This window comes from Gouania willdenowi, chromosome 15 (genome assembly GCF_900634775.1).
Source record: "Gouania willdenowi chromosome 15, fGouWil2.1, whole genome shotgun sequence".
In the NCBI taxonomy this organism is placed as follows: domain Eukaryota; kingdom Metazoa; phylum Chordata; class Actinopteri; order Blenniiformes; family Gobiesocidae; genus Gouania; species Gouania willdenowi.
Genome location: NC_041058.1, coordinates 20,596,171 through 20,616,312, shown reverse-complemented (window position 1 = coordinate 20,616,312; position 20,142 = coordinate 20,596,171). Strand labels below are relative to the sequence as shown.

At 39.8% G+C, this 20,142-nt stretch overlaps 1 protein-coding gene across 1 annotated transcript in view; it reads left to right on the top strand.

The window, feature by feature from the left end:
• macrod2 (mono-ADP ribosylhydrolase 2) overlaps window positions 1-20,142 on the top strand; it is a 491,286-nt gene that overhangs the window by 452,846 nt on the left and 18,298 nt on the right. Inside the window, exons 10-14 of the mRNA XM_028467998.1 lie at window positions 4,519-4,557; window positions 13,381-13,419; window positions 13,845-13,892; window positions 15,500-15,637; window positions 16,266-16,334. Coding sequence (XP_028323799.1) covers window positions 4,519-4,557; window positions 13,381-13,419; window positions 13,845-13,892; window positions 15,500-15,637; window positions 16,266-16,334 — 333 coding nt within the window. The remainder of the gene's footprint in view (window positions 1-4,518; window positions 4,558-13,380; window positions 13,420-13,844; window positions 13,893-15,499; window positions 15,638-16,265; window positions 16,335-20,142) is intronic.

The following is a 20,142-nucleotide window of genomic DNA, read 5'->3' as shown; positions in this document are numbered from 1 at the left end:
TTACATTCTGAGGAGAGACCTTAATTATACCGCCTGCCCCCATGCACCCAGCGCCCGTCTCATCATATTAGTGCCTTGAGATGAGAATCTGGAGCTGTTGTTCTCCAGTTATCACTCTCGCCTTTTAAAAGTGCTGTCAGTGGATAAATGACCTGCATTTCTACAAGAGGGAGAGCTGGGAACACCGTGTGTGTGTGTGTGTGTGTGTGTGTGTGTGTGTGTGTGTGTGTGTGTGTGTGTGTGTGTGTGTGTGTGTGTGTGTGTGTGTGTGTGTGTGTGTGTGCGTGTGCGTGTGCGTGTGCAGTAAAGAAAGTGTTCAAACTTAATCATTCTTTAAAAACTCAACTTTTCAGTAGAAACAGAAACAGAGGTGTTTCTGGGACTAAAGGTTGGGTCATTTCAAACCCTTTGATTATGAAAGAGCATTTCTTTTCTTTTCTGACCCAGCCTTTCAGAGCAGCCATTATCAGCACTCTGTATAGGCTGTGAAAAATGATAATAATCATCCTGCACTACGACATGGCCAAACATGTGGCCATCCCACTCAAGGTCATTATCTGAGACAACATCTGTACTCAACGTTATCTTACTCCTCTTCCAGTCTCTCGACTTTGATGGCAGTTCAAAAGCATCTACCACGCCATCTACAAAAACAAATGCTCACTTCAGTTGTGCCATAATGACTCTATGATAAGATTATTAGCATAATTGCAGGGACTGTACATGTGAGCTACTCCTTTCGATGCCGAAGGAGTGTCTTCATTTTTTTAAAATCCAGCCTGGATGTGCAGTGTTGATTATGATTGATTTTTTTTTTTTCCCAACATGAAAGGTGTGCTTCAAAGGAAAGAAACCCTGATTGCTATGATTGCACCATGTATATAATGAAAAACCCAGGAGTGGGAAAAGACCCACATTTATCCAGGCACAGAATGGCGCTAGCGCAGCGCTGCCTGTGAATTAGCACTGCAGGTGTTCTTGGAGTACTTTCAGAACATCTCATCATCCTCACTTTTGTAGACAGACAGTGGAGTAGATGTTGTGGCAGCAGTGAATGCATCACACGGCAGCTCGGGTCCATTCTGTCTCCTGCAACATCCTCTCACTTTCAATAACTGTGTCTTACATGAACCCTGTCTTTCCTCTACCCGCACTCATTCTTACTTTTGCCTGTTTCCATGGCTATTATTTCAGTCCTTCACTTTCCATCATTCTTTCTCATTACGCCATATAAGAAGCTTCTCTGTCGCTTCCTCTGTCAGCATGTTGTTATCAAGCCGCTGTGCACGTCGGTCTTGATCTTTATGTAATTAGTTTGTGTCTGTGCGTGCGCGCTTGTATGGCCATGTGAAACTTTGGATCGTCACAGTGACATCACTTTCCTTATGTCAAGAATAAAGAGCAGGTACAATAAATGTTTATACTGAAGTCTCACTACTCTAATTTTTCAATAGAACGACTTCTCATATTCAAGCAATCTGTCAAGTGACAATGACTGCAGGAGGAATGTGTAAACAGGACATTTGCATACAGGAAATTGCTTTATTTCAATGTGCACTTCCACAAGCTGTCACCACGAGAGAGCTGAAATATGGTTTACTTGAATGTAGTAGGGGAACGCTGAAAAATTACATGTGCTGATGGGAGTGCCCACGCGCACCAGATCTCAGGTTTATCTTCCATGTCAAATTCACACTTGCATCTAACCCAGGAGGTCTTATTTCAGGGGTGGAATTTTTAAACACTTTTGCTGTTTTGTTCCGAATGCTCAAGCATCTGTGTCAGTGGAAGAGCTTTTTGATAGGTGATAATGTAGCTCTTCCAAACAGATAAAGGTGTTTTGTGTAGCATCAGCTCAAGGGGCATTACATGCATTGAGAGTCACTTACTTCATGTACCTTAATGGGAAATTCTATTCAAATACATCATACTGAAATATGCAAACGCACAAAAAAAAAAGAGCTAATGCACACCTTAACTACATTTTACAAATCCATTTAGCATCCATTACCCAGCTCAGTAACTAAGCCCATTACCAGAGATCAAATGACCTGCCTTAATAAATACAACACAGATTATACCAAAATATTTCTATCATGACATTATTTCTATATCTATCTGGTTTTGGTGGTTTTAAAAAGCTTCAGCTGTCTAAAGATGTCAATTTGTTTTAGAAAGATAATAATAAAAAAAAAAAACATGTTGTCTTTGAAGGCATAATAAATGCGATTAATCATTTAACATAAATTATATTGTGTTCCCTGATTGACACGATTGTCCACATGCTTGCCTTGGTGCCTATTATTAGTGAGCATGGATGCAGTCAGGCAGCTGTGGTTGTAGAGTGCAGAAAGCATGCTGAAATTGATTCAGGGTACACTCTTCTACTAATATGATCCGGGTGACTGCTCACAAGCTGGGCTCCATCTTTTCTTCTCCTCAATCAGCCACAGTGCTGACAGTATTAACACAGCCTGCAGATATGCAGAGGCTGTTGCGTTCCCTCCAACTGTTTCACTGACTCGCCAATTGGCATTTGTTTACACGCCTTTTAATACACTGCATACTCACAGCCTATCAACCCTCACCAACCCTCCAAATAAATATCCATAATACGACCATCCTTCAAGTGTCCCTTCGTGCTATGAAAGAAGTAAAGCCGTGGGTTGCACTGTTTTTTTTTAATATTATTTTTATCGCACACATGTAATTTGTTGACAGAGGATATGAAGGGCGACAGGAACCCTGTGAGCGGTGAAAATTAAGTCTGTGTTGGATTCACAAGGTTATCCCACGGGGCAGGGAAATGAGGAGAGCACGGTGTGTTAGGGGAAGTGATTGCTTGAAAGCGTACTCACTCTTTCAGTAAGTTTGGGTGGATTTAAGAGCCTAGCCTTGGTTATAAAAGTGAAAATATCCATGTTCACTCTTGAATCAGACATGTAGCAAATGTACTTATATATACTGTATATCCCGATGCTTGATACTAATGCTAATACCACGCCAAATTGAACATGCTGTATCACCGGGAAATGCATATGTTTATTACATTGATTATGGGGTAGGCGTATATAAGCTTTCTAGCTTCAGCCTACTCCTTTTTTGAGCTTCTGTAACTGATTAATGTGAATGTTGTAAAACAGCTCAAACTGCTCAAAAATAAACTGAACAAAACTAAACGTGTTAAGAGTAAATAATTTAACAACTAAATACCATTTTCGCAAGATTTCTCCTCACTTGATTTTCAGTTGTTTATTTTCCACAACTGGTTTCATGTTCTCTTCTGGAACCTGACTCTTCACACACAATTCAGAATGACTTACCAAAATGATCCTATCCCTTCGCACATTCTCGTCTTTTGTAATTTCGTTATTGCTTCATTTATCAAAAGCAGAAATGAAATGAGTGTCATATATCACACCTGGCTAAGAAACACACTTCCTCTGTTGATCCTAACGGTTTTATAGTTTGTGGCAGAAGCATCAATGTTTCCCTTCTTTCACTGATGAAATACTGTATCAGTGGGCCCTTCTTTGTTTCCCCTAGCAGGGTTAGATTAATGCACTGTACCCTTTTATTCAGTGTAATACAAAAGAAAAGCCTGTCGCCAGATCCACAGGGAGCTCTGATGGTTACATTTCTAAAGAACAGATGACAACAGCCTTTCATCAAAGCTAATGCTTGCTTTTTCTTGTTAACCACAGTGCTCTCATTTCACAGACTCCAGCACAGCGATACGCAGCCAGACGTGGGCCTTTACATACTGCGTGTCCCATTTGTCTGAATTCTGTACTTAAAAAGAAAAACCACGACCACAGGTTTTCTTTATATAGTTTAATGATACAAGGCGTATCGGTGCACACTGAGCTGTGCAGGATCTAAGTGTGCCTCACTGTTTGTTTGAATGAGGGATTCAGTAGTCGTGAGCAGCCATCCACACTTCCCTTCCTCATTTCGGCAGCTTCTCCTGAAGTAGCATCCAAAGCCTGCTTCTCAACTCCCACTGTGCAGCTCAACTTATCCACCCAGAAACACCTCAAGTTCACTCAGTCTGCCTCACACAAAAGACTTGCAGAGAAAAAAGGAGCCAATCAAAAATGTTTTTTTAGGACGCAGTTGTCCGTGCCAGCCTGAGTACTTGTAATTTGCTGAAATTGTGAGGTTTTTGTGTCATTTACACTGAGCATTCTTGTATAGATTTAATTAAAAAAAAGACCGTCTCATGAATTTGACCTCTTCAAACACACCCACACACAGTCTCGTTGGGTGCAATAACTCACTCAATTCAAGGCTGTCAGGTAGTGGGGGGGGTTATTTGATTCTGGTGGTCAAAAATGTTGAGTAAAATGTTTTTAGCTGCTATTATATGGAAGGGAAAACAAGCAGGCATGTTTCATAGCGTGGCTCAGAATGTTTAAGCCTGACTCTCTAACGTGATAATCAACTAGTAATCATGTGTTGTGTTGTACAATCTGACACATTCTCATTTGACATGCTGTCTTTTCCCACTTTTACTAGACAATGACATGGAGGTTACAGCGGCAGAGCAGAAGCGAGGTGAGTGACAGAGTAATTCATGGCTGCCTTCTCACCTTAACACCTCCATTAGCACAGACCGATGGTGAAGCAAGGGATTCAGTTCCAGCTCATAGCAGGGACGGTTTTATGCAGATGATTGAATTGAATGTTTATTCCTTTGGCTACAAGTTGAATCCAAACCCTGACTCACCACAGTTAGAGATACTTTGTGTCAGGCACGTTACGTTACGAGAGCTTATACTCCCAGCTAATGCCCAACACTGTTCTCTTCATCCGGCTTATATGAGCACAATGCCTTGAGACCCTCTAAAGCAGGTGACAAAGCAACATACCACCGCAGTAGCACAAACGCAACTGTCAGTGCGTAATGCTATTATCAACAGCCCATCTCAGCACACGGTCTGAAACACTCAGATAGCACTTATCAAGATGAACCATTGACATTTGTCTGTGCACTGATGTCCTAAATAAACAATGGCATGTGTAGAATTCCTCATGGAGGTGATTACGGTATTTTGTTTGAACAGGGAACGCAATAGATTCAGTGGAGTTGAGATGGAAGAAACTAGAGCAACTAACGCACACTCGGGGAGAACATGCTACAGTATCTCCCCAACCCTTAAACCAAAGATGGACATTACACCATAGAAGTTTACATTACATTTTGGAGGGGATCCAGATCAATATACGGATTTCGGATCAGTTTGAAAAACCAATATCTCTTTATCATCAGCAAAATTGAAAAACATTGTATCTTGGTTTTTTAATTGCCCGATCTTTATAAACTTTGACTCAGTTCTGTCAGGTTGGTTCCTCAAGTTCCCACCAAGTTTCATCCAGATCAGACCTGGATTAAGTATTTTACAGCAACTTTTGGAAAATATAGGGGTGCTCATATATTTGGACGAATCGCTTTGTTCTTAATGGGAAAATTACTTTCTCCTTTAAAGTGTGAATGATCATGGGACATTGATCAGGATCACTGATCCAGAAAACTGCCAATATCTGGCAAAGAGGTTATTTGGCACTTGGTGGAGAATTGCACTCCTGTTTAAAATTACTTTCATGAATGTTGCTATATGCTTGGGGTTACAGACAGTGGTAACAACTGCTCAGCTTGAATATAATGGCTCTGATTCCACCCAGGTCAATGTCTTTCCATGTGCGCAAGGATTTTCTGGCTGTTTTGTCAGAACAAGTGTTGGTCTGTGATCAACAACTTAATCTGCGTAGGACGTGCGCACTCCGAGTCTACTATGACATCCACAGTTAGTGAGCAGGATGAGTAGGTATAAAATAACCAATTAAATCCCTGTGTGTTATTACAATCAGACAAAGTCAAGTCTTTTTACAGTTCACAACACATTTTTAAAAACTCCACATTCTGAGCAGCAAGAGTTTTACACTGCAGGCATGGTAGAAAATGTCCTAATGAAAGTGCAGTCGGCCAAGCGGGTAACATTGTTATTTTTTACTGTCTGTCGGAGAAAGTGTTCATAGTGCCATAATTGTAGAACCCAGGGTGCTATCAAAATATTTGTCTTTTCAAAGTCACCCCAATGATTTGCCAATTACACGCATCTGTGTTTTCAATGAGGTTCCATTTTGGCCCACCATAAAAGCACCGTTTTAAAAGTGCACTGTAAAATGTGGTACTGCAGAGTGAAACAACCAGTATGTGACGACTGGATTATAAAGTTTTGGCAGAGGAGCATCTGTGACTTTTTGTGACCAACTGTATTGTTTTTATATTGTCTAACTTGTTCACTATTTTATAGCACACAGTTTAAAAACATAGCGTTCGACCGTGTCAAGCCAACTGTAATGGCGTCCTGATGATTTCTCGCCTTGCTTCATCGTCATGCCAGCCATGCCTCGGTCCAGTTTGGCTACGTTTGATGGGCTTCAGCTCCCTTGCCAAGGACTGGCCTTTTATTCAGCTGCATCAGCCAGAGTTTGAATCAGTCAGTCTGGAATCCATTCAAAGGTTCGAATGACTGCCTTTTTCACATGGACCAGAGCTTTTGTCCTGTACTTTGGTCAGGAATTGGGCACAAAGCCTCTCATTCTTTCCATCTTTTCATCACTGGAGTCATTTTGGAGAGGCAGGTTTAAAACAAAGCAATGACAGACACTGAGTTTTTTTGGAAGGCTTTTGTAGGATGGTGCGCCAAGGTGGAAAAGTAGTAGCTAATCCTTGTTAGAAAAAGTTCATTATTGGTTAGCTCTAACAGGTCATGGGTCCCGAACATTTTGAATCACTATCATTACTCTCTACATTGGTAGATAAAGTACTTCAATTGTCCTTCTTGTCAATAGGTGGCCGTAGGCAACACCACCATGTAAGGCATCAATGTACGCCAGTAAAAATGTTATGAAAGTGTGCCATGGATGCATGTGGTGCTGTAATACATACATAAAGTTAGAAAAATAACATTATGAATCCCTTTTAAAGCTTATTTAAAGAAAACACCCCCCCCCCCCCATGTATAAAATCCACAATCAACAAAATCCAGAAAGCCACAGAAGCATCTCTTACCGTGGGTTTAGGTTTTTTTTACTTTCCCTCAGTATTTACTCCACATTTTCAGTTGATATTCAGTACTTTAAACACCGTTTTGCATGTGTGGAGTAGCAAGCAAGCTCTCTTGATCTGTAATCTCTTTCTCCCCGATACAAAATTCCTCTTTTGGGAAATGAATACAAGATGAAGCTTGACTTCTTTTAAGAGAATGTTTTCTTCGAGGGAAACTTGTTTAAGAAGCCATTATCTGGCTATTCTGCAGTTTCAGCCCCTTTGGATGTGTAATATTGAAACAATTATAGCCTTCTTCGATACGATGGACCAAAGATAATTAGATTCTTACACTGGAGGGTGTTAGTAGGCAATTAAAATCGTACACCATCCATTTGTCTTCAAGCCTTAAGGTTGCAGGGAATTTTTTGAAGATAGCCGTCATGGTTGTTTTCTTTGAGGAAACGGTTCTCCGCTCAGATTGTGCGAGGCTAGACAAGATGGAGCATTCACTTCAAGGGCATCTAGGCATTATGTGTTGTTTGACTAAGCACAATAAATAATTTCTCCCTGCCTGTTCACACCTTTTTGTAATTCAGAGCATTAATTTAGAGTGATTCACAAATTCAATCACCAGCATTAGCAGGGCATAAGTATTTAGTAATAATCTTTATAAATCCTAATTTATCAGGCCCTGCAGATTAATAGTAACTAATCCATTCACAAAAGGCCTTGGCACAGCTTTCTAGCATGGGAACAGTCAGTCCTTGAGACAACCTCTCTCACAGAAAAAGGAATGAAATCATTTTGTTCTGCCAGCACTGTAAAGGTTAGGTCTGGCACGTTGTAGCACATAGGAAGGATTAATCATAGAAAACACTCAGATGTCGAGATATCGCGGCGCAAAAGAAAAGCGAGCGGGACGAACCCCAACAGTGAGACAGACATAAGATGTTGATGATGACAATCTCCTATACCTCTGCATACCAGGCGAGGATCTTCTTAAGACAGATACAGTAGATGCTGTTTCCTTGTGTTGTCAATAGGGACAGGCGAGACGGGTTGCCTGTTTGGTGCAGTCCATATCTGGAGCACTTTTTAGAATAAATTGCAGTCTGCAGCAGAGGTGTTAAAGTGCATCTATCAATATGCTTCAGAGTTTTACATTACATTTATCATATTCCTCGTGAGAATTCGCTCGCCACTGGTCGTAGTTCATGAATGAGGTTGTTTTCGACACAGCACAGATGAAAACATGAGGGCGCTATGTCATGTTTTTCAGTGATAAATGCTGTGGTTAAAAATCGAAGGTCATTAAACAGTAGGGCCTCTCACTCAATAACTGCTACATTTACAGCTGTTTGTCGCCTCTAAGGCAAAAAAGGCTTCTTTTGCCATTTCAGGAGTGGCCAGGAGGAGGAAAGGTTACCATTAACACAAAAACACCCAACTGTACTGGGCTGTCTAGAAATCACGGAATATGGAGTTTTAATAATTCTTGTAAACGTCATTGAAATTTATGAAAATGATAAAACGCACTTTTAATTTGAAACGCCTTTGTTGACAAACAGTGTAACAGGTTGATTTGATCAGATTATTGCAATGTGAGGATCAGACACATTTTTCTGTCTGAGCCACAGTTAAAATCTCTCTTTTCCTCTCATATAAACTTCAGATTAACGTTTGTTTGTATGGAAAGCCTGATTTTATTAACTTACTTACTTACATTCCTGCATTCAGAAATGATCAGTGCGCATTAGTCATCATCCTCATCATCTGTCATCAATGTTTCACTTGTTATTTACTCTTGCAGTGGATCGAACTGTGGCTTTATGTTATACTAAGTGTTTAAATATATGAATATCACGCCCGCACCACTCAGAGTGCGTAACTGGGATCAAGACACAAAGTGACAGTCTTAAGTGCAGGGGGAGAATAGCCTGCAGCCAAAAACAGCGTTGCTGCGTGGCTTTTTTGACATAGGCGCGTGCGAGAAACAAGCCCTAAATGAATGTCTTTGCATGCAACTTAAAAAAGAAGTTTTTACGCACACCAAACTTCTCTCTCTGTCAAGAGCCAGGGCTAAAGGTTATATACATGTAGTCAACATTTACCATTAGAAAATAATTGTATCCCTTGAAAAATTCTTTTAGTAAAAATATGCAGCTGTTACTGACTAACCACTTGCCACGTTCTGCTTTTGACATCAAACTGAAAGTTGTGCCCTTCTACAAGAAATACCATAAGGAATAACGTGTAAACTATATTTTCAAAGCCCCCAATATACGAGAACTGTTTCTGTTGAATAAAATACTGCAAAGGCCAAGAGTGTCAAACACATATTAGTTCAGGAACCAAATACGGAGCAGTTTAATCTCAAGTGGGCTGCAGATTTTCGGAGGGAAAATGAGTATATTCACTATTATTGTGCCTGAGTTTGCCCTTTCACGTATATATTATATCTAAAGTATGTAAGGCACCAACAACATTGAAGCAATAATTTAGAGATATTGTCCCTGCAGAATCTTTACTTTAGGTTTTCCTTATATTCGGACCAATTTTTATTTAATTTGGGGAAATTTTGTGGAATAATTCAAGGAAATTTGCTGGATTTTGGAAAAATTCCTAGTTCTTTCAACAATTTCAGATTAAAAATGACTGCCATCATGTAACATACACAAAGTAAAACTGTGAGCCATGCAAATATTGTGGATTTTCATTGATTTTGTCTATCTGGTGGGGTTGTTTACAACTAAATTAGTTGGTAAATTTAAAAATGGTTCATGTTGTCTTGTGGGCCACATTGAAGGCTCTAAAGGGACAGAATTTGCACTTGGGCTTTGACACGTGTCATAGGGTATGGGAATTCATTTCAAAACCTCAGAGTGTGTCAAAGATAGAGGGACTCAGATTAATGGTAGATATGTTTATCTATTGTGAACTATGCTGTGATGTAATCTAAATGAAACAAAAGAACAACATGCAAATGATGAAAGCTACAGAGACCAAAAGGGGGAACGGGTGGGGTTAAGACTTGGAACGCGGGAATACGGTTCATGCTTAAGGATAACCTCCCCAAAGCACACCTGAGTTGGCAAGCAGACCCACAGTGTTCATTATTTGATATCAGACGGTATTAGTGAGATTAGTGGGTGTCGGGGAGCACAGTAAAATGTGAGCATTAAGCCAGAAATCAATGCCTGGCCGCCTGACGTTTCTGAGACCCGAGGAGGGTGTGGTGATGTGCATGGCGAGAGATGACACGGAGTGAGGATGGACATGCAGATTACTAACCCCACACACGGACCCACTGCAAGCCTCACAACAGGATGCCGTCTTTGCTTCATGGCACCCAGGGAGCGCTCACAGACGCATCAGCACTATTTTTTATTTCTTTTTTTCAACGGTCTTTGAATGACTGCTGTTGGCTGTCTCATTGCTTCTTTTCCTTTACACGTCTCGTGAATTTCACTGCTCCTTTTTATTTTCTGTCCTTTGCTCTAGTTGGGTTTAATAAAAGGAAGAGCAAACACACGTGTGTGTGTGTGTGTGTGTGTGTGTGTGTGTGTGTGTGTGTGTGTGTGTGTGTGTGTGTGTGTGTGTGTGTGTGTGTGTGTGTGTGTGTGTGTGTGTGTGTGTGTGTGTGTGTGTGTGTGTGTGTGTGTGTGTGTGTTACATCACCTGCTACTGGTAGCGGAACAGTTTAAATGCAGGGAAATTACAATTGAAATAGTTTCATTGTGTCTTCATTAATAATGCCATAAATATCCACCTGTGTGTGTGAGTGACAGAGCTGTAACGGTGTAGAGTCCTTATTGTTATGCCTTTGTTGATATATTTATGAAAGTGAAGTTCATAATTCTACTGACACCAAAGTCTTGAGGTATTTGTCGGACACATCTGTGTGATGTATGTCAGATCCTCATTCACATGGATGACAGTTTGTAGCACGAGTGTCTGGAAGAAAAGCTGTAGCAATGCTGCCACCTACTGTTTGGAGGATAACTTCACTGTGTAGACTGAACACAATCATCCCCGTCTGCCAAACACAGGATATTTTGTGACCTGTCTTGTCTGTTTTTATGTGTGTTTGTCTCTTTACTCAACACCATGCAAATGATGAAATAGCACAAATGAAAATTACGTTTTGCCTTTTACCTCTGTCTCATCTATTGTTGTTTGGATCATTTAAAACAGACAGAATCCATGCATATTTTTAAATACAGACAAAGGGTTTATGTATAAGTTCTGGGTGAGCATCTTAAGATATGCTGCTCTATGAAGTGTTCTTACAGTCCCCTCCCATCTGTGTCTCTTTCTCCAAATGCCAGTCATGATTAATTGAAATGCTTACCATCTACAGTAAGTCACCAGCAATCTCAGTGATAGACAGAGGTACTTGAGGCAAACCAGCAGCAGAACTCGCCCTTTTTTTTATTTATAGAGGCTGGCGTTTTTATTGTTCTGAGTGCATGGCAAAATTGCATAGATATAAATGGTTTCCATCTCAAGCTTGTTAAAAAAGCAATTATGGATGCTGCACAATAGCCATTGTAAAGCAAGTTCTCTTATTGGTGTCATAGCTTTGATTTACCCAATTTGTCCCAAATGTCATTGGTTTATGTGTGCTCCTGGGGGTGAAAAGGAATGAGAGCAAAATAATACCGGGTGTGGGTAATTGATGTGGTGGAGGGATTAGGGTTTCATAAGATTTATATCCAAATTAAAAACTGACATTTGTGAATACAATGAGCACGTTTTGGGGGGACATTTCAGCACACATGGAGCTATACATGTGGACATTTTATATTCTTGTGAGCACGATGGTAGTATTTCTCTACATGCCACCTTGCGACACATAAAGTTAATAGAATTTTTGAGTGATATGTTCTGAAACCTGTCATAAATGATTGGCCTTGTCCAGAAACATTTTCCGACCACTCTTCACTGCTAAGGTTACGGCAAAAATGACCATAAAGAAGTGCTGCGGTGTCCAGCTGTTATCAATGTGGCCTTTCATCTAAAAGGGCATGGGTTCAAACCTCGGCCCTGGCGTGTATAGTAGAGTTACTGTGTCAGTCCAAAATAATGGTGTGTGCTCCTCAACAACTGATGGCTAATGTGGCTGTTGGAATTTATATTTTACATATGTGTGACTAAAAGGGTTCCCAATTCATGATAAAAACATTATAAGTTGGTGCTCGGGATGTATTGACTGACCAGAGTGATTATTTATGCAACTTTAGTGGATTAATTGATTTGAATCTCACAGTCTCAAAAAGCCAACTTTCTTGCCAAGAAACATTTAATATGCAGAACACACTGCACTCACTTAGTGTATGTATGTTTTCCATCAAGTCTTCATTGGCTTCCAGTGAAATTTCGCATCGAGTTTAGAATTTTAGTCCTGACTTTCCGTGCGTTGCATGGTCAGCCCTCTCAGTGTATCTCAGATTAGTTGTGCCCCTGCACTTCTGAGCGCATTTTATGAAAAACAGTTGTTTGAATAAATAAAACCTTAACATGTTATTTGGGTCGGGATTGCATTTTTCACCGCAATTTTTCGAAAAAATGTGTGTACCCCTACATTTGAACTTACTATATGGTTATTAATGGGGATCCATCCACTGCCAACGGCAAAGAAGATCTTTTATTCCGTCAACAGTCAGATATTTTAATGATAATCTGTGAATTGTTACTAAGCATGTTTAGTGGAAGCTCTAAATCATGTAAATGGCATTTTAATTTGAATTATTAATAAATGTATTTGTATGTACTTTTAATGTTATGGACTGTATGTGTAAACTGTGCAACTTGGTGGCAAATGAGATTTGGTGCTTTGTGAAGGTTTTCTGCTCTTGTTAATTTTATTTCTATTACACCATATTTTTTATTAAATCAGTTTAATAAAAAATAAGTTTACACATTTTTCTTTTTTGAATAAATATTCACTTTTTACATAATTCCCAAATAGAAGCCAAGGTTGCACCAAACACTGGAAGTTATTACTTTAATTCATGCAAGGGAGAGGGAGTGTATTGATGTTTACCTGAAAAGACCAAATTAGTGTCACAAGTCATCTAAATTAACTTTGCTTAATTTATTTGAATCACACCCTCAGTGAGTGAAATTGTAGTCCAGAGGAGCTTAAAAGAAATTTACTGCTGTGATGATGAAGTGTAATGAAAGCCTTTCCCTGGAGATGATGAACAGATGGAACAGTGAACATTAGCGTGCCTGCTTTTACTGTTTTAAACCACTGTCATTATTCGTATCCATTGTTCTGCTCACACGATGAATAATCTTTTCTTCTTCTTTTTTTTCAGGTAAAATGGAACCAGGCGACGAAGAAGAGGATGACAATGGTAATCCAGCTCTTCCCCCAGTAACACGTGCTCAGAGCTTCACAGCTTTGCTCAAGCTTCTTCAAGTCATTTGTCATCAAAAATTGAAATTTTTTTTTTATTCACCTCACTTCAGTCTTTCCATCCCATGCGCCACCACCACTCTAACAGAAAAAAGTTCTCTTATCGCAAAAGCTTGGAACAAAGAAATCCCTCAATTATGTATGGCTTTAGAAGGGACGTTCTTTCTCTCTTCTTTTTTGTCACTTAATTTATGCATGTCTTTGTGGTTCCATTGCTCCCATACCGCAGTACTAAGACAATCCACACAAAGAAACAGAATGGAAAGCTGTTTGAGGTGATATCGAAAGCCAGCTCAATCTGGGCAGTGCACCAGCTCACAACTCAAATGTTTCCCACTCCTTTGAGCTCCTTTTTGTTTCCAGATGCTGCTGAGCCCGATGAAGATGTGGACATGGCAAGTCAAAACCCAGGTATGCTGCAGCTCCAAGTCAAGGTGGCAGCAGTGGTGCAAAGTGCATGCATGTCATCTATATCAACACAGCCTGTGGAATTAATAACCCAGATTAGTGAGAATATCATACATGTTCTTATTGTTGGTACGCACACACTTGCTTTGAACTGTATGGCACATGTTTGAAGTTGACAGAACTTCTTCAATTAGATTTCAACGTAAGACGTTTGTTAAGATGACACAGATAAAAGAAAATTGCACAGATTACAGTTGTGCTTAATCACTTTGCAGCTTTGCTTGGGATGTAAGTAAGTCTAAATGAAAAGAATAGGCGTGTGTATGATGAGACAAAGAGGAAAATATGCAGCCTTTCATTTGATGACAGAAGCTCATCTTTTCCAAACATCCACTGGTGCTGCTGCTGCTATATAATTACGACTGTATTTGCATGTTTTCAGTGAGTGGAGCGTTGTCTACCCTCCGTTTTTGTTCTGTTCAAATCTCATTCAATCCACAGTGTATTTGACAGATGGAGCCTCTCTCTACATTAATATTTTGTAGACAATTCATGAGTGAGTGATTTATATTACAGCTTTGGAAGTTCAAAACCTGAGATATGTACTTATTTTCTGATGAGACAAAAAGAGAGTTTGGAGTTTAAAAGAGCTTTAAACCACACCTACACGATAAAGCAGCTAAAATGTTGTTGTTTTTTCACTCTTGAAGGATGTGACTTTCTACGACACATTTTCTAATTATATGCTTTGAAATGTGTCTCATATTCAGTATCAGTGATCGCAACCACATAAACACAACTGTAACCGATGTGTTAAAAGCATCCTACAAATCATAGAATAAACTTTCCTCCAATAGCAATAGTTTGTTTTCTGAGACACAAGATTAAAAGTCCCATGTCACGCTATTTTTCACCCATCTCCATTTGTTCTTAGAACCCCAAAAACATAGTATTTGAGGTTTATTTTCCCAAAATCACCTGTTTTTCCAGAGTTTTAGCCTCTGAAAAGTCACTTTCTGAGCAACTCTACGCAAACTGATTTGTGTCCCACTTATGCATATTCATGAGTGGGCGTGTCTATAGACGGGACACTGACTTCCTCCTTCCCGCACGGTGACGTAGGGCCAGATGACGGTCCGCCCGCCTCTCACCCACTCCGTAGCCGAGCTCATGCTGCTTTATAAACATGAGACAGAGCGTGGGGGCGGGGCGTTGGCTGGTATACAGTATACATAGACTGTAGAAAATACACTGCGCGAAGGACACTGAAATACTCACCTTTGTGGGCGTGTCTGTTTACATGTTAATAACGGCAGAGCGCTTCCTGGAGGCGCGGCTTCTCCAGCTCAGTGCCGCGTCAAATTTGTGGGAATGCATCATCAAATTAAAGCGAGGTGTTTGAGCTCACCCAGCAGTAAGAAAGGAGTAAATCACCCTCTAACTAACAATTGAGGGAATCAATGAAAAAAACACTTTGGGCATGTGTATGAAGCCCTAATAGCACTTTTATGATGTTTAAAGCACAGAAAAGTTAATTTAGGGTAACATGGGCCCTTTAATGTGAAGGCTTTGATCTTCTGTATCTAAAAAGAAATGTTGTTTGTTTATAGATGAAAACTCAACCAATGAGGAGCAGGTTCCAGAACCGAGTGAGATTGTAAATCAAGGCAACGATGTTGATATAGACACCGAAAGCCAGAACGACATTGTTGACAAAAAAGGCATCACCGACAGTGTTGCAGAGAAAGGTTTGTACCTTGTTGTACAGTGTGTTGTCACTCTTAAATGTCTTGGTACAGTATCGTTTCTGAAGAACACAGTTCAGCCACAATAATAAAATAAAAAACTTTTTACATCTCTCTACTTGGCAGAAATTACTTAAGTAACCCTTTTTGCTAGGCTTAAATGTTGACTTAACAGCTATAACAAAGCTAAACACTGTCCTTTGCTCAGACAAACACAACTTTCAAACATTTATCTTTGAACTTTTGAGGAAACTACAGTAACTGCCAATAGTTGTTAATAATGCTTTGCATGTGCCTGTCATTAGCTGAAAGTTTGTTCCACAACTAGACAAGTGTGTTTTTGACTCATTTGTTCAGAATTCATTGGTCCGGAAGGATCGGTTGAATACAGTAAGACCAGAAGTGGATGTAGATGAAGTGTAATCCTGGCCCAACAATACATTAAAGGTAGAAAAGGGCTTGACTATGGAAAAGAAAAGATATTGTGCAGAAAGCAGGTGGATTATAAGATGTGGCCTGTTCAGTCTTTTTTTCCTGTCGTGCTTGGGTTCTTTTGCCTGTTGAATAATACACTGGGGTCCTGTAAGTGTATGCATTACGGCCACTTTCTGTTCTTGTGTTGCTTGTGTAGAGCTGGAGCCGCCCGCCAAGAAGGTAGAGAGCGATGAAAACGTGGCTTCATCTACTGTGGAAATGGAAGGTAAGAACTGGTGTATTTACATCTACTATATAAATGTGTCTGTTTGCATTTTCGTTCTTACTTCATTCCCCTGAGCTCTAAGTATCAGGCAACAGATATCACTTCTTACTCCAAGTTATAAATGAAAACTATTGGAATTAAAAAAGTGAAGAGCAAGGTTTAGCCCTGTATGTCATGCTAAGTAATAGAAGCTACATGTATCTTTTATTTATAGCCCGTAAAGCAGTGGTGGAATGTCTTACATGGTTTGTACTCAAACAAGTGGTCACATGCTAAATGACAGATAATTCAGTGCCGTACATGTTCTTTCTGCCCAATCAAGCCATTATTATTAACCAGATGATCATTTACTCCTTATGATTTGTGCCCCAGTGCCCAATATTAATGAGTGCTTAGGATTGGTGGTGGTTCTGCCTCAACAGAGTAATTATTATTTACAATATTTATACAAATTTGTGCCACGTGTCACAAAATGTTGTGATGTTGCCGATGCATTTTAATGGGAGTTGTCACCATAACCAAAACCCTGAAAACAAGTACGGTATTGAGATGAAGTTGAGATGAATTAACTACTAAAGTCGTGTCACACAGCCCAAAAATTATGCTGACGGCACGCACGAAAAGTGATCCTATTATATTTGTGACACTAGCTGTGTTTCCAGTACAGATTTTCGCAAAATAAAAGTGATATTTCCAAATGTTGACAAAGTATAATTGCACTATAATGCTAAGAAATGTATTTGCGGAAGAAGTGCTTCCATAGCGCTTTTGTGATACGTTTCAATATTGAAACGTCTGAAATTCCTCCTCATGAAACTGTAAAACTTTTTTTGCGATATTTGAGTGTTTTTTCAAAATTCAGGTGTTTCCATTACCAGTTTTTATTGCGCTATTTAGATTTTGCGCATTTCCAAGGTTTATGGAAACAGCTACAGTCACGTTTCCCCATGAGATCATGTTGGATCAAAATGCCAGTTTGGCCTTGGACAGATCATTTGGAGAGACGCCATCTGGTTTAACTCGGACTCTAAAAAGGTATTTTTCTACTTGCTAGGTTGCCATTATTGAAACCCTTTGGTAGGATCTTACTGGAGCCAGTCAGCTTGTTGAGATATCTCTCCGAGCACAATCTTAGTTTATGTTCCCGACCACGAGACATCTGTCTTTATTTACACCCACTTTTCTGCTGCTTCTCACTCAGCTTATGCTCTTGAGAACTTGAGGATAGATTGTGACCCTCAGTCATTCCCCTCCCACCGCAGTTTGTCTCTCACCCCTATTTCACTTTGTCTTTGACTGACATTCAATTAATTTAGGGCGATAGTGATACTCCAGATAGATCTGTCAGAGATAGCTTACCTCATCCTCTTTACAAAAAAAAAAAAAAAGAAATCTGTGAATTCTTCATTATAATGCTTGACTTGCTGCTGCATGTGTGTGTGTGTGTCACTGTCTGGGTTACTGGGCCGTGTGCTGTGTGCTGGCAATAAACGGGGTGCCACTCCTGATTGCAGGCAGATTGTGTTCTGTCTTGGGGAAGGGCTCGAGCAGAGTGGACCTAAAGTGTCTCCAAAATTGAAACTCATGCAGACGAACACTGCCCAGCCATGCGCGACCGATTATTCAAAGTAAGACCAAATGATGCCAGAGGCAATAGCCTTTATTAGAAATGATAACTGTAATCAGGCTGCCTACTCATAGCCATGGAGGCTAAATTGGATTCATTGAAAGAAGTAATAAAAAGGCTCATAATAATGGACGGATGAAGTAATGGATCAATCAATTTAATGAGTTTGTTCCACACATGCAGGACGTCTACCTGTGAGTCAGCGTGCGGATGCAGTAGGGGACAATCTGTGTTAATAATAATAATAATAATAATAATAATGCATTGGATTTTATAAAGCACTTTATCATAGACACTCAAAGCTCTTTACAGAATTATGGCATTATTCTTTCACTCCACACTTAGTGGTGGTAAGCTACTATTGTAGCCACAGCTGCCCTGGGGCAGACTGATGGAAGCAAGGCTGCCATCGGTCCCTCCGACCACCACCAACATTCACTCACACACTACATTCATACCAGGCAATGTGGGTGAAGTGCCTTGCCCAAGGACACAATAACAGATACAAAAGTTGACTGTCCTTCAATGTGGCACTTAGAATTCTCAGTGGTCTCCCGTCCAGTGACTAACCAGGCCCAGACCGGCTTAGCTTCAGAGATCTGATGAAATTGGGCAATGACAACAGCAAACCTTTGAGCACAACTTCTGCTGTTGTGTTGACATTCTCTGTCTCTTCCTCTAATACCTTGAATTAGAGGTTGGCAGCCATATTTGGGTGAAATACTGCCACCTACTGGACTGGAGTGTTCAACCTTCCAGCGCCCGCCCAATATTCTTCGACTTTAACTGGTTTGAGTTTGGGTTGTTTCACCTAAAATGACCAAAGATGATCCAAAGCAGAGCTGTGGCTGTCTAAAATCAGATTGTGTTTGTTTATCTAGGTTCCTTTGTTTTTCTGCTAGTGTTGTCGTACTCAAGACTGGTCTCGGAATTCCCGGACTCAGGATTTTCTGTCAAGACCAGCATTAATTCCTGCTATTTTAAACTTTTTTTTTTATGTGATAACAAGGAGAAAAACTTGATAAGATGATAAATAACCTTAATTCATGCGTTAACCCACCTTGTATAATGTGACTGAGTGACGTACACACCACTACACACGAGTGGGAGAGGTGGGAGGCTGTACATTCACCTGACTTGTTTTCAGATATTTAGAATAATTGTGAATTTAACAGTAGCAGTAGTAGTTTTAATTCACATGAGTTTGTTTTTTCCAAGAATTCAGTTACACCAATTTTTTGTGTAGTTTTACGTGTTCTGCTTTTTAAAAGAAACTAAAGACAGAATGTTATTAAACTGTCCAACCTTGCCATGGTTTTAGAATTATTATTTTTTGTAGTCTTAGTCTTGACTCGGTCTCTGCTCCCAAAAGTTGAGCACAACACTACTTTCTGCACTTCCTGTCCCCTGGTGAAAGAGTAATAGCATAATCCCACTCTTTTATCAAAGTTAAGGCCTGATGGTTATTGTCACTTATAAAAGTTTTGCTGTTCACAGTGTGTTTTCTTGCTAGTGTTTGCAGTTTCTCTTAGTCTGCCTTCCGTCGCTCTAGTATATTCTGTTTTACGGTGTAGATGGGTTTGTTTTTATCAGTGATTATGTGCTTTAAATCAGGCTCCTCTCGCTCTGCACGGCCACCGAGATCTTCCATCTGATATTGGGGGAGTTTTAAATGCTCCCTAAACTAAATGAGAATTCCTAATCAGCCCATCTCTGTGAACACCCTTGAGATAACTTTAAAATAAAAAAAGAGGGGAAATAATAACAGTGTTACTGTTAGTAATATATTTTCAGCAAGATTTGTTGTGGTGAAGTGGGCAGCTGTTCCAGTGAGCTCATGAACATCCATAAATTAAGAGCGTTTTAGCCTGAAGGTAGGAATAAATAAATCTGAGCTATATCAGGAATAGTTTTTCCTTTTATGCAATGCAACTAAATTTGAGTTTTCGGCTGTTGCCTTGGGTCCAATGGTAGGATTTAAACAGCTGTGTTTAATGCCTGTAAGTCAACTGCAGCTTGTCCCTTCTTCTTATCAAGATTTATTAAAGTTTTTGATTATTTTTCGCTATTGTTTACTTATTCTTTTTATCAATACAAGCTCTTAAATTGGCATACTTACCGAGGGTAAAAATACTGGTAAGAGTTTCCCATCCTTTTACCAGAATTACATTTTTTTTACTA